At 35.0% G+C, this 14,591-nt stretch overlaps 2 protein-coding genes across 11 annotated transcripts in view; one reads left to right on the top strand and one right to left on the bottom strand.

Annotated features, from left to right (window-relative positions):
- The window catches only part of ROBO2 (roundabout guidance receptor 2), a 1,562,785-nt gene that overhangs the window by 795,916 nt on the left and 752,278 nt on the right, over nucleotides 1-14,591 (top strand). The window lies entirely within an intron of this gene.
- Nucleotides 142-1,035, bottom strand: LOC118676093 (40S ribosomal protein S17-like). The gene is made up of 2 exons (XM_036349430.1): nucleotides 749-1,035; nucleotides 142-250 (listed from the first exon to the last, which is right to left on the bottom strand). The coding sequence occupies exons 1-2, from the start codon at nucleotides 1,033-1,035 to the stop codon at nucleotides 142-144; spliced, it is 396 nt and encodes a 131-aa protein (XP_036205323.1).

Genomic DNA, 14,591 nt, shown 5'->3' on the forward strand with positions numbered 1-14,591 from the left:
GAGATTATTTGAGTTGAACCTTTAATGCATTAGTTCTGTATTATTACCATTGGTAGGTGTATCAATTAGGTTTTTGCCTCATAGCTATTTTTGTTTATTTGTCCATAGTTTATTGATAATATTACAGCACAAAAAAAAGATTTAAATGGCTCCACAAGGTGTTTTGAAATTCATCACAAATGTAGGCTGAGTGACATGCAGATTGGACAGACTGCCAAAGTCCAAGAGCTTCAGCATTTCCTTAGTGTCATGCCGGGGTTCTTGTCCCAGCATAAAGAAGGGTTCGGGAATCTGGAGAAGGCTGTGCATAGATTAAATAGGAGTCCAGAGATGAAATATAATTTTGAAAGGCATTTGGGGGTCAGAGGAGCTTAGTTTAAAGGAAATTAAGATCTAAATTCTAAGTTCTCCTCATCTCAGGACCCCATGCTTTTTATTAACACAACTTGTCCTGAGGCGAGGCAGAGATATACACTTCAAAGGGTATACACAAGCATTGTCAGAATGGGGGAATTAGCCTACAGCTGTTCAGGTGTTTGGCCAGTAAGAGGCAATAACATGTAGATTAAGATGCCCTGAGCTGTCTGGCAGCAAACAACCATCCCTTTTCAGGTTTGGGGAAATGCCCTCAGCCATTCCCAACAGGTGACTACATGTGTGATCAACCCTGTTGAGTCCCCAAGTTCCATCAAACTTTTGAAAAACTCTTGAAATTATGACATGCTGGAATTGGTCTCCGGCAGTGTCAGGATCAACTTCAATGATCTCTGGATATAGGGCTGAGACTTCGGGGACATAGTTTTCTCTCCTCTCCCTCCCCTCTTCCTGCAGCTTTATGGAGATGTCGCTCATGGGGCCTCTCTGAATCCGCTTCATCAGATGTATGGCATAGCCCGCGATCTTGTTGCTGAGGATAATGGGAATCTCCTTGCACACGCGCTTGTTGGTGTGGAAGTCATTGCCCAGGCGCCTGTAGTACTTCTTGATGATGACCTGTGCCTCCTTCTTTGTGGTCTTAGTGCGCATGTGGCCCATGTCATAACTATTGACAATAAAACGTAGCCACTCAAAACAATTGCCATTTTATTTTGAATACAAAAATTTAAGATTAGCTCAATTGGGTGGTTTTTCTGAACTCGGTAGGGCTTTCTCATCCTCTGTAGGCAGCTGCATTATGAGCTGGAAAATTGCTTAAAATGACCTCCAGCTGGAGGGCTTATGTCTGCCCCAATGTGGTTTCTCATTATCCAGGGTGCTAGTCAGGGATTATTCATATTTTGGTGCAGGGTTCCAAGAGGAAGCACAAGAATGTAAGGCCTCTTGAGTCCAGGGCTCAAAATGGTTTCAATATCACTTCCATTGCATTCTATTGGTCAAAGCAAGTCACACAAGACCAGCTCAAACTCAAGGACAGAGCACCTCCATCTTTTTATAAGAGATTCCAAAAGATAAATGTGGTCAGTTTTATAATCTGGTAGAGAAAACTTAATCTATACTGGCCTAGATATCATGAAGTGTTGAGAGTTGCTTATTTTAGGACAAAAAAGAAATTGAGGGTACTTTTCAAGAAATCTGTACTGCAAATATAGACAAATTTTCCATTCTTGCATACTATTAACAATGCTTAGCATACACAAAATATTGTTTAGAGTCTCAGTACAAACTTTCACATATATGTTATGTGCACCTGAGAAAAATAATGTATATGCGATCCTCATAATAATCAGTAGGACAAATATTATATCTCAAAATTTATAGAATGGAAATTGAGGCTCATAATACACTGTGCATAGTGATTATTTTAAATATATGTTAGGGGAAAAGTTATACAGATAACTGAATACAAAAACCTTTCACATCTTGTTATTCTCAAGTGAGTGTACAACTAGCGTATGACTAGTTTTCATGCATAGGTGGTGACTAATGAAGCCAACCTGCTGGCAGTTCGCTGGGAGGGTTGAATTGAGTTCCCTACTCACACATACTGTAAGATTTGTGAAGTATATTGAGAGTGTAAGCCTCGTTGTAGGAAACATTTTTATTTGCCTAAGAAAACAGGTTTTAAAATATTTTCATAAACTTATCTATTTATTGAAGCAGTTGCAGCAAGTTTTCAACTTGTAAGTATTTAATTAGCTCAAATTAATGTTTACATTAAAGATCAATGAAACAATATTAAAATTCATACTGACCTTTCTCCAAATTAGCCCAAATTTACAAGGTTTTCTGAGTTTCATAGTTAATCTTACTGCTCAGAGTGATGATGTTGCTTATATAGTACATTTTCAATTGCCTATTGATGAAAAGAAGAAAAATTTTTACTGCAAAACAGGCAACAATCTCAAACAACTGTTCTTTGTTATGATATATACTGTTTCTCCACTCAGACTCAGGATTAACACTGTTGCCTGCAGCCTAGGTGGCTCTCAATATGACCATGTGTGAGTATCAAAGTACACTCAGGGTTATCAAAAGAAAGGCAATTACCCTCCCTCTTTAGATAATTGGGAGTACCTAGAAGGCCCTTTCACCAGTTGACAGTGCCCTTTGACTAAAGGCAAAAAATGTCCACTGTGTCCACTGTTATTTACATATATTTTGTAGCCTATGTCCTTACAATTCAACAAAGCCAAATGCTTTTGTTGAGTAACTCCTTGTTAAAATAACATTACATAATCTAAAACTGTCATTCTTGTTTTATCCCCTGGAGACATCATCTTCTAGTTAATGGTTTTCCTTCTAGTAATTATTACAGGAATTCTATTTTTGACCCCAAACAGAAAAGACACGCATTTACCAAGAAATGTGTACCAAGACTGATAACATACATGAGAGGCCCCTTGAATTTGTATAAAAGATGTTTTTTAAGAGTTGTGTGCTTTCTGCCAGTGTTAAGGCTCCTAATGCAGGCTTTAATTCATAGCCATGACCTTCAGTATTTAAGTATGTGCTTTCCCAATTCAGAATCAAACCATATGTCTTTGTGTTCTCTGTTTCATATTTTGTGTTCTTTATGAATCAATAAATTTGTAGATACAGATAAATTTCAGTGATTTTTCACTGTAGTAAACACAATGTAACTAATACATAATAGGTGTTCAACATATATTTCCTGGTAATTTCTGACTATCTGTTCCCTGTAACTCCCAACATTTCCAAACTTATCTCATTACTCCTTTATATTACACTTCTATCTGGGACAAGATTACCTAATTAATATCCACTGAGAGAGAGAAAAAAAGAGTCAATATTTGATTTTGGCTAACAATACTGCCCCAGATCTTTAAGAAACTTCCCATTAGAAATAGGCCACTGAGGAAGGATAACAGAAACTATGGTCAGATGTAAATGAAATCTCTGAACATCAGTGACTCACTTCATTGATACTAGGCATGATGTGATACAAACATGTTCCCGAAGGTCTTTGGGCCCTATAAGAATTGTTAAAACAGCACATATTAAATACCAAAAACCTATCATATACACACCCTACCTCTAGAGTTCACTCAGGCTCTCAATCTGAACACCTTTTCCTCTATTTCTCTACTTATTCAAGATTCTGATTCTCCTGTTACGTTCCACTTAAGCTAAGCCTTTGCTGCTCATTTCAGGCCAGAGTGATCATTTCCTCTCCTGAACCCTTTCTATATTTATTTTTGCAAACACTCTTTAGGAACATATTTATGGAAGGCTGCTATTTTTTCCCCTCTGCCTATATATTCAAATATCTCAAAACTTCCTGAGGTGTTTGGGAAGTGAGAGGAGGAATGGGAGGAGCTAAATGGATTTTAAAAGCAGTTAAAATAGTCTGTATAATACTATCATGGAGAATTCATGTCATTATAAATTTGTCAAACCCATAGAATGTACAACACTAAGAGTAAATCCTAGTATAAACTATGAACTTTGGGTGACTGATAGAAAAGAAAAAACCCTCAAGCACAGGAATTATATCTTCTATCTTTGAAGTACACAATTCCTGAAACAATTTTTTTCAAAAAAATTGCAGATAACTGCTAAACATTTGTTAATGATAATGCTAATCTATTGGAGGAGGAAGTAAAATGAGGGGAGGGAACTGCATATACAAAGTGATATTAAAATAAAGTAATAAAATATTATCATTTACATCTAAAATGCTCTTTAGTTTAAAAGCATATTTGAAGAAACCATCTGATTTGTTATATACATTTACAAAATATGGATAATGAATTGTTTTTCATGCAGAGACACTCTCCAAAACCTGACATGCCATGCTAGGGATGTTAATCTATCCAATTTAGAACCATATATTGAAAAGAAAGGACAAGGTTTGACAAGTGTACTCAACAGACATGTTTTGGTGCCTGCTAAATTTCTGGAAATGAGCACAAAGTCTAAAACAGAGAATGCTGGCTTCGCCTAAGAACAAAGAAGCAACAGTGCAGCCCCATTTCTTTTTCCTCCTAAAGTTATGTTCCATAAATGAAATCTGATCCTACTTTGAGCAAAAGTAGGGCAAAAAGCGAGCTATAACTTTAGAACAGACTCATTTTCAAGCAGAAATCCAAATTGGAAAGTCAACTAATGCCAGTAGTAACAGAGTTTTGGCTACAAAACAACCAGTTTACACACTTATTAACAGTTCATAAAATGTATGGTATTGTTCTGGTTCTTGTCACCGGTGAACATATGCTCTCAATTTGCAACAGACTGAAGCACCATTCCATAAATTTTAAAATAGTTGTGAGCATCACAATGGAAATGTCTCAAACATTAGAAATATAATTCTTATTCTAAGAGCAGTAGATCCTTTCAGACATGATCAGTGATTAATAACACTGCAGGTACATGTAGAGGGAGTTTTGAGAGGGGAATTTGAATGGGGATATTTGAGGTCTTCTAAATGATGAAAATAGTAACTTCTCAATTTCATAAGTACATGATAAACCCTAGCCTGTTTCAAATTTCCAGTTCTTCTAGACCAGAGATCTGAATCGGCTACTGGTGCCAAGATTCTTTATGTATGGGCAAAGTTGTCCTCAGAATGTCAAACAATAATATCACTTAAGAACATCTTTCTAATCCTGAATGAGCTAACAGTTTTATTACTATGAAGTTACTCCTGTCTTTTTGCTGCAAAAACACTTGTAGTTAATACAAGTGTGTGACTCTCATCCTACATGTAACGAGCTACTGAATGTTAGAGATCCTGTCTTTTTTGTGTGCTCTCTCTCCGCCTGCTATCTCCACAATACATCAAAACTAATCAGTATTTGTGAATGATCAAAAGCATATTAAATCTATTATATCATTGGAGAGACTATTGGAAATATATTTGTGGATATATATATATATGAATCTTCTATTACTAATTATCATGCATGAATTTATCTTTTAAAATGAGCTTTACCTTTTAACCACACTAACATTATGATTTCTACATTTCTTAGTGTTCAAAGTAATGCTTTATTTTATATTTCCTTAGATTATCACTTTCAAATGACTTTTATATCCCATACTAGAGGCCTGGTGCACGAAATTCATGCACTGGGGGAGGGGGGGGGTGTCCCTCAGCCTGGCCTGCACCCTCTCCAATCTGGGACACCTCAGAGGATGTCCACCTGTGGGATCAGGCCTAAACCTGCAGTCGGACATCCCTCTCACAATCTGGGACTGCTGACTTCCAACCACTCGCCTGCCTGCCTGACTGATTGTCCCTAACCACTCCCCTGCCAGCCTGATCAAAGCCTAACTGCTCCCCTGCTGGCCTGATCGCCCACGACTGCCCTCCCCTGCCAGCCATCTTGTGACCACATGGGGGCGGCCATCTTGGGTGAGGGAATGACAATCAATTTGCATATTACCTCTTTATTATATAGGATTATGGGATTGATGACAAATTAATTATTACTTTATTAATGTAATTAGTATTTCATAATTTATACATCAAATAAAATTGTGTTTTTTCTCTGAACATTTTATCCTAATGCTTATATATTTTCAAAATCTAAATCTTAAGGACCTTGGCTTTATTTAAAGGCATGAATTATATTGATAATGTATTATTTTTATATCAAAATGTCATATTCTGGCATTGTCTCTTTTATAATCATGGACAATTATTTAAGATTCTAAAATTGATGCTTTATTAAAGTAGCTCAAAACTTTTCAGATGTCCAAATAATACTAGAATAATAGGATAGTCATGATTCTACTTATAACATATTGTTGAAAAGGGACATCTTTAGTTACTAAGAACACCTAAAACACAAATATAAGAACACTTTCAGCTTTGAAGTCTGTAGTCTTGTTTAAACACTAGCAAAGGATTTCAATTTGGATTTCAGTTCTTGATGTCATTTTTTGTCTTAATCTCTAAATCCAACCCATAGATAATTATTAATTTAGTTGTGGTTTATGTTACCTTTTAATGTTTTTCTTTTTGATCTGGCACAGCCATGAAAGCCAGAGAAATATTACAATGATATTTACTTAGTGCATGTCCAGAATACATATTAAATAAGGATGGAAATACCTCCTCAAACATTCATGTATAATGACAAGATCAAAGCGCTCTGCAGGTTGACCATACATACAGAAATACATTACAATTAAGTGGAGGAACAGAAAAATCCCCTCAGAATCTTTATTGTATAACCACAAGGGAAAATAAAAGAAAGAAGTAAACTATCTTTTGAGTATATTGACTATCATTATCTATTTTCATAGATTTTGTCTAATGTTTTTCTCTACAGATCTGTGAATATGATAGATGCTTAATAAGTGTTCTTTGTTGTGCAGCACTTGCATAATTTCTTAACAAGCAATAACCTCTATGATATAATAATCAGCACATCACTTCAATAGATTCAGAAGGACGTGGATCCCATGATAACTATTGTCTCTATAGCTGGAGAAATGTGGGGAGCAAGAGACATCCACACACAGGAGTAACCCAGGGGGACAATGTAACAATACATTTCTTTCAGGGGAACACTTTAATGATGTTACCTAACTCATAGGCTGTGAGGATAAGTGCAACAGTACTGGTTAATTATTTAAGTACATTGTACATAATCAATGCTCACAAAAAGAAAAATTATTATCACCATTAGTTTTTGTTCCTTTTCAAGCCACTTCTCTACCCAGTTCAACTAACTGCAGAACAGGCTTCCTAGAGATGGAGATCCTGTCATCAGATCATGTGGCTTCTTCCTGAGAAAGGTGCAAAATGCATCTTTTCTCTCTCAGCATGGAATTGATCTAGCTGGCTGGTTCAGTAGCTTCTCTTTATGAACTTGGCAGCCTCAGACTATATAGCTAAACTTAAAAAATGTGTTTTTACATAGAAATTTATGTTTACTTATTTAATTGAGTTCAGTGGATAAAACAGGGTTTTTTTTAAAAGCCTTGAAAATTGCAATTTAAATTCTTATTTTAGTCAAAGATAATTTGTATTCTGTTTATAATAAGCTTCTATATAATTAACTCTGAGCACTTTTTAAAATTTGCACCAATAACAGAATTATTTTGTTTTCATATTAAACTTTTTAGAAATTTCAGGATTTAATGGCTATTGACATTAATACAATTTTCATAGTTATTTATTTTACTTTTTAAAATATATGTTTTCATAGAAGGGGGGAGAGAGAGAGAGAGAGAGAGAGAGAGAGAACATCAATAATGAGAGAGAATCATTGATTGGCTGCCTCTTGCATGCCCCTAATGGGGATCAGAACCCACTACCTGGGCTTGTGTCCTGACCTGGAATTGAACTGTGACCTCCTGGTTCATGGGAGCCACTGAGCCACACTGGCCAGGCCAGTCTCCGTAGCTTTTTAGATTGGCTTTTCAAATACAGATATAAGCTCTGTGGCTTGTAATTCTGCCAATGGTGTGAATAAAGACACAGAGAAAATCTATAGGCAACGATGGTTTCAGCTTTTAGATCTTTGTTCCTTGCTGGCAACTAGGTGAGTAATAGTTCAGGATTGAAAGCAGAGACGAGACTGTAATTGAGCTACACCTACTCCCACATTTTACTCCCTCTGAAAATAGGAACTGTGTTAAGTCAATCCCTTGCCTGGAGCTATACAACATCCGTGGTATTTCTAACTTATCCAGGGAAGCAATCTAAACCAAATGTCTACATTCATTTGAAAGCTGCTAATCATCAAAGTTGTCATTCATGCTTTGTGGACAAGAGTGGTTATTGAGAGAACAGAGTCAGAAGAAAGCCCCATTTTATAGACTTCGCCTTCAGTAAAATGTTTTGACACTGATATTTGTTTCTTCAGATATTTTGCAGGTGATTATCTAAAGTAATATCATGGTGATGGTATAACCTTTTATTTTTATAAAGTTAGACTCTATATACCTTAACAACTTTACCAGCATTCTCCCCATGCAATCCAAATCTTGCACATTTCAGAGTCAACAGTCCCCTAAAACACCATGCCTTTTGCATAGGCTTTTCACATTGTTGTCTGCAACTTCCTTCTCACTGCCCAGATCTTGCAAACCTCTCTCCATTAAACGCCACCACCAATGGAAAGTGTTTCCTAACTCCCATGGCTAATTGTTCTTCTTTGCTGCCTGGCAATGCCTTTTAAATATCTGAAAATAGTTTGCTTCCAACTTCTCTGGGAGCTTCTTAAGGCCAGAGCTCACATTTCCTTTACATTTTTAGTGACAGCAGGAAGCATAGTTTCTGGATCAGATTTAATGTACCTCACTATCCTGTTAACTGACAGGAGTTTATTATTTATTTGCCATATAATTTCTTATATTTGTTTTTCAACATATTTTAGAAGTAAAATTGACTTATGTTATAAAGGCAGGTATGATTCAGCACTGATGAACTAATTTCATTTGTGGTTCAAGTGGACTTACTATTTAATAATGTTGATGAGCTAGGTGGAAAGGAAAGGTTCTTTGTTGAAGGAATTAGTACACATTTGTATCCCTTGTGAGAATTAATAAAAATGTACTTAATAGAGTAAAAGAAACAAGCATGATATAAATGAGAGCAGAAGGTTGAAAGGAGACTAGACTAGACTAGCAACTAATGAATTGGAAGACGGATGTTGATTCTGTCATGATAATGGATTATTTATGGTTTTTATACGTGACTCAGAGGAAAATTGACCAAGAATGTGAATTTGCTTTCTGTAAATGTCCTACTCTAATTTTAAAGAAGATTATTCCATAAAAAAATGATGGACTCATTTCTCTTCTAAGCAGATCCTTGTTTACACCAGAACTTGAATACTGCAAATATATTGTTTCTTTGTCTTTCAAAAAATTGATTGGTTTTCTGAATTTTTATTTTTTAATGAGTTGTTTATTAGACTACATGCTTTTATAGAGTGATAAATTTAGTGATAATCTTCTACTTTATATTATGTAGAAAATCAGGATAGTTTCATTTGGGCTGTAAATATATTTGCTTGCAAACTTTTCTCAGATTCCTTTGACTATCAATTATTCCTTACCTCATAAAAGGTGAGGATAATCACTTGTGTAGTAAGCCAGACATGGACAGGTTGTGAATAGTTATTACCAAAGATAAACCAAGAATATTTCTAGGTAATGAAACTATATGAAGTTATAGTAATTAATAAAAAAGACAAAATATCTGTTCACGATCTTTAAGGATATAAACCATAAGAATGCCTATTCGGGAAAGTAAGGGCAACAGAAGATTTAAAATAACACAAACTGAAGAAAGCTGCACATGGCTTCAGAAAAGCAATAGTTGCAGCTCAGACACCATATCCTGTCATGATTTAATTGGTCAGTATAAACCAGTGATGGCGAACCTTTTGAGCTCGGCGTGTCAGCATTTTGAAAAACCCTAACTTAACTCTGGTGCCGTGTCACATATAGAAATTTTTTGATATTTGCAACCATAGTAAAACAAAGACTTATATTTTTGATATTTATTTTATATATTTAAATGCCATTTTACAAAGAAAAATCAACCAAAAAAATGAGTTCGCTTGTCACCTCTGACACGTGTGTCATAGGTTCGCCATCACTGGTATAGACAGTTGGGTCCAGCCATGGTAAAGGAGCACATCAGCCTACTAGGAAAAGCATCATCAAAGCTCCCAGATAACTACCACGCCCTTCCCACAAACAAAGGTGAACTAGAAACACTACATAATCAGTCACAATGGGCCCCTCTCTGAAATACAGGAGGTAGCTCCTCTTAGATGAAAAGGAGGAGTGAGTTGGAGGGGAGACTGATGAAAGAATTAAGATGTGAGTATAAAATGACTTTGTCCAGATATTTTCTCTTTTTGATGAAAACCACTTGCCATGAGGTGATGTATGGGTCTTAGGAAAACACACTTAAGAAGAGTTCACATGTCCCAAGGCTAGAACATGGTTAGTGGTGATCAGCACCTGTCATGACTATTAGGTTGGTTAAGGATTCATGTTACTTTTAGGTTTCAAACATTATCCAACCAGGACTCTGTACAAAATTAATACAAGTATAAAAATCAAAGATAAATACATAAGATAAATATTTATTGGTCAAATGTCAGTGATGAAAATTAAAAATAGAATGTGTGTGTTGGTGGTGGGGGTGGTCCAGAAAGCTATATAGTTTAAACATTTCCCTGAAAAGTTCTGATGTGCATCCAAGTTTGAGGAAAATTAAAGGAAAGATAAAGAAAGTAGGAGGAATGCTACGACAAAGTAAGATTTTTGAAGTTATTTTAGAAAAATACCTGTGAAAGTGACAAAGGAAATCAGGAAGTAGCCATGTAGTGTGATGAGAAGAACAAGAGGATAAATGATTTAGGTTCAGATAATCTGAGGTTTACATTGACTGACAGTAATTAACTACAACTCTCTTGATATCTCTTAGTTTCCTTTTTGTAAAATGTATGTAATAAGAGCAATTTGATAAAATTCGTAAAAGTGTTCCAAGGAAAAATGTCTAAGATTGTACCTTATAATGATAAAGCACTCTTAAAATATTTATAATGATTGCTTTATAGTGAGAGGGAAAAAATGAAATTTAGAGAAATGACTTTAGAGGTCTAAATTCTAGGCATAAGAGAATAAAAACTTTAAAGGAAGAATAAAGACATTTCAACTAATATCATAAAACTGATATAATGACAAAGGCATAACTGACAAAAATATGGAAAGAAAAATTATAAAAATAAGTTAAGTATTAATAAATATACCAGGAAGTACAGTAATTGCTTTATGATATTTGTTATTTTAAAAAACTTCCAAAAACAGTATAACTCACTTAGAAGCAATGAGGACAATATATAAAAGTTAAGTATAAGGGCAAAGGGAATCTGTACCTTAATTTATTAAAAGTTTAAAGCAGCCCTAGCCAGTTTTGTTCAGTGGGTAGAGTGTTGGCTCACAAAGGGTATCGGGTTCAATTCCGATACAGCAAGGGCATGTACTTCGGTTGCAGGCTCAATTCCCAGCCCTGTTTGGGCACATGTAGGAAGCAACCAATCTATGTGTCTCTCTCACATCGATGATGCTCTCTTTCTCTCTCTGTCTCTGTCTTTCCCCTCCACTTTCTCTCCCTAAATAAACAAAAACAAAACAAAAAAATAAACACACACAAAAAAACTTTAAAGCAATAGTCATAAGTAAGATAGATACGAATTAATTCAAGTTCCCAAAATAGAAACCATACTTTTTTTTTTAATTTTCTTTATTGATTAAGGTATTACATATGTGTCCTTATCCCCTCCCCCATAACCCCTCACATCCCCACTCATGCCCTCACCTCCCTGGTGTCTGTATCCATTTGGCTTATATGCATGCATACAAGTTCTTTGGTTGATCTCTCTCCCTTACCCCCACCCTCCCCTACCTTCCCTCTGGGGTTTGACAGTCTGATCTGAACCATACTTTCTTAGTCAACCTGGAAGGCTTACACGAGGGGATAGAATATACAGCCAATGGCTACAAGAGTCACATTGATGAAAGTGGGGATTGCTTCCTTCCAACTAACACCTGAAAAGCTGGGGTGAGGAAAAGTGCTCCAAATCAAATCTACTCTTAAAGATGTGATTTTGTAACTGTTAACATTTTGTATGACCATGTTATGGCACATGAAGTTATTCAATTTAGGAGATAGTACTTATGAATTCATAAAAAACTCAATACATATTTCTGCATTATTTACTTTCATTATATACATTTCTTCTGCCTTTTCCACCAATTCTTCATTGTATAAAATATCAAAATTGTGAACATCCATCTTCATACCATCCACCATTCCAACTATATTTCTCTGAGATGGAGCCTCTGTGTCTATCATGTTCTCTGCATTTACTTAACACACACATGCACAGACATATTTATGTTTTATTTTATTAAACAAAATTAAGATTTTACTAAAGATATTCTATAACTTGCTTTTAAAAAGTTTTTGAAATGTTTTCATGCCATTCAAAGGATATATATATCCCATGTTCAAAGGCTGTTAAATCGTGTTGTTTACCCATATCTTCAGAAAAAAATCACTTCTACTGTTGTGGTAAACAACCTGCTTCCCAATTTATAATGGTTTGGCCTTCTAGAAACTTCAGCACAAAATTATAGCTAATTTGCCTACAAACATCAGGTGGTCATAATAATCTGGCCACTCAATGTATATAAATCTACTACATTTTTAAGTAGTTGCATAGTATTCCATATCATGAATATATCATAAGTTACCCATTTCTGTAACTCTGGATTGTTAAGTTTGATCCAGTTTTCTATATTGGAACAAATCCTGCAGCGCATTTGTATGTACATCTTTACGCATATCTGTGGTGTACATTTTGGTAGCATATATTCCTAGAGGGAAATCATTGAGTCTAAATACATAAACTATTTTTGCAATGTTAGTCAGTACTAAAACTATTCTCCAAAACGACTTTACTAATTTACATTAGAATGTTAATGTTTACTAAGAATTATGTAAAACATCATTATTTTTTAATATATTTTTATTGATTTCAGGGAGGACGGGAGAGGGAAAGAGAGATAGAAACATCGATGGTGAGAGAGAATCATTGATCAGACACCTCCTGCACACCCTCCACTTGGGATCTAGCCTGCAACCTGGGCATGTGCCTTAACTGGGAATTGAACCATGACCTTCTGGTTCATAGGTCAATGCTCAACCACTGAGCCATGACATCATTATTGCAAATGGATTTCAACATTGGCTGATTTATTCAATCTGATGTATATTATTATCAGCATATATGGTTTATGCTAATATTATATATTTTTACATTTTTGTATATCATACAAAAAATTTATTTCCCATCAAGAAATTTCAGAAACTATCGTAAAGCTTAAGGCCACATTCCTGGTACTTCAACACACTATTAAAATTATAGCTTAATTTTGTTCTAAGAAGAGCCCCCAGAAAAAAAATAGTAGGAAAGTTTAGTTTCTTGAATTTGTAATCTAAAACAAACAAACCCAATCCAAATTTGATTAAATATGGTCTTTTCACAATCATTGTTACAAAAAATTCAACTGATATTGGCTATTGTAAATAATACTGCAATTGTGTCAACAATAAAAGTTAAGAAAAAATTCCTATGGACACAGACAATAGAGTGGTGAAGGGCTGGGATGGGGCAGGAACTGGGTGGAGGGGATCAATGGGAGAAAAAAGAGGACATTTAATATATATTTGTGTTAATTAAAATATAAATAAAGATTTAAAAATAACAAGAAAAAAATTCAATTGAGACCACTAATATGGGAAAGAGAGAGTAGTATCTTTTTATTTGAGAACAAGTGTTTGTTTACAGAAAGTGATTCTCAAAGTGAAATACATCATCTGTGTATGATTTTTCTTATTGTATGTATGTGTGTGTGTGACAGATGTATAGATAAAGATGGTAAAATCTACAGTTTTTGACCAATTAGGTCAAGTGAGGGAAAAATATATGTGAATGCTAACTTCAACTTTTTTCCTTTGTGATTGAAAGAACAGTGATACGATTTGTTGAGACACATTTTAAAAAGGAGAGATAACATTTTATTGAGACTTTAGACACTTTGCATCTGAGAAGACGATGCATCATATATATAGATAACACAGAGGGTGTATAGAAACAGTCATAGCAGTTATTACCAAATATCAGTCAAGAACATTTCTAGAAACTGAAGTTATAGTAATGAATAAAACAGGAGAAATCTCTTTTCATGATCTCTAGGCATATAACCCACTGGAAAGCCAATTCTGAAAAGTAATCACACAGAACAGCCTATAAAACATAAACCATAGAAAGTTATTCATGATTTCAGAAAAGCACTTGTTACTTTTAATTTTCAGGTCTATCACATCTAGGCTTTGGATACAGAACTAGAAAACCTCAGTCCAGATATGAATATTAGGGCATTATTTCAGACTTTCATGAAATCAGCTGAAGGAAAATAGAATAGAAACTAAGCAGACAATTTAAAGGAGCTGATTGGGGAAGCTCCACAAAGGTTGAGGGTTTGGGTGGTGGTTTTTTTTATTTATTTTTATTTATTTATTGTCTAAAGTTTTACATATGTATCCTTTTTCCCGATTGATACCACCCACCACAGCCATTCCCACCCTG

Source organism: Myotis myotis, unplaced genomic scaffold (genome assembly GCF_014108235.1).
Source record: "Myotis myotis isolate mMyoMyo1 unplaced genomic scaffold, mMyoMyo1.p scaffold_m19_p_2, whole genome shotgun sequence".
Classification (NCBI taxonomy): Eukaryota; Metazoa; Chordata; class Mammalia; order Chiroptera; family Vespertilionidae; genus Myotis; species Myotis myotis.

Bases quoted from the DNA above. Each gene is read 5' to 3' on its own strand.
- LOC118676093 (XM_036349430.1), bottom strand. From the start codon at position 1,035: ATGGGCCACATGCGCACTAAGACCACAAAGAAGGAGGCACAGGTCATC. The intron at 251-748 runs TGACACTGCCGG...AGAACCCCGGCA, and splicing joins GAGATCATTGAAGTTGATCC to TGACACTAAGGAAATGCTGA.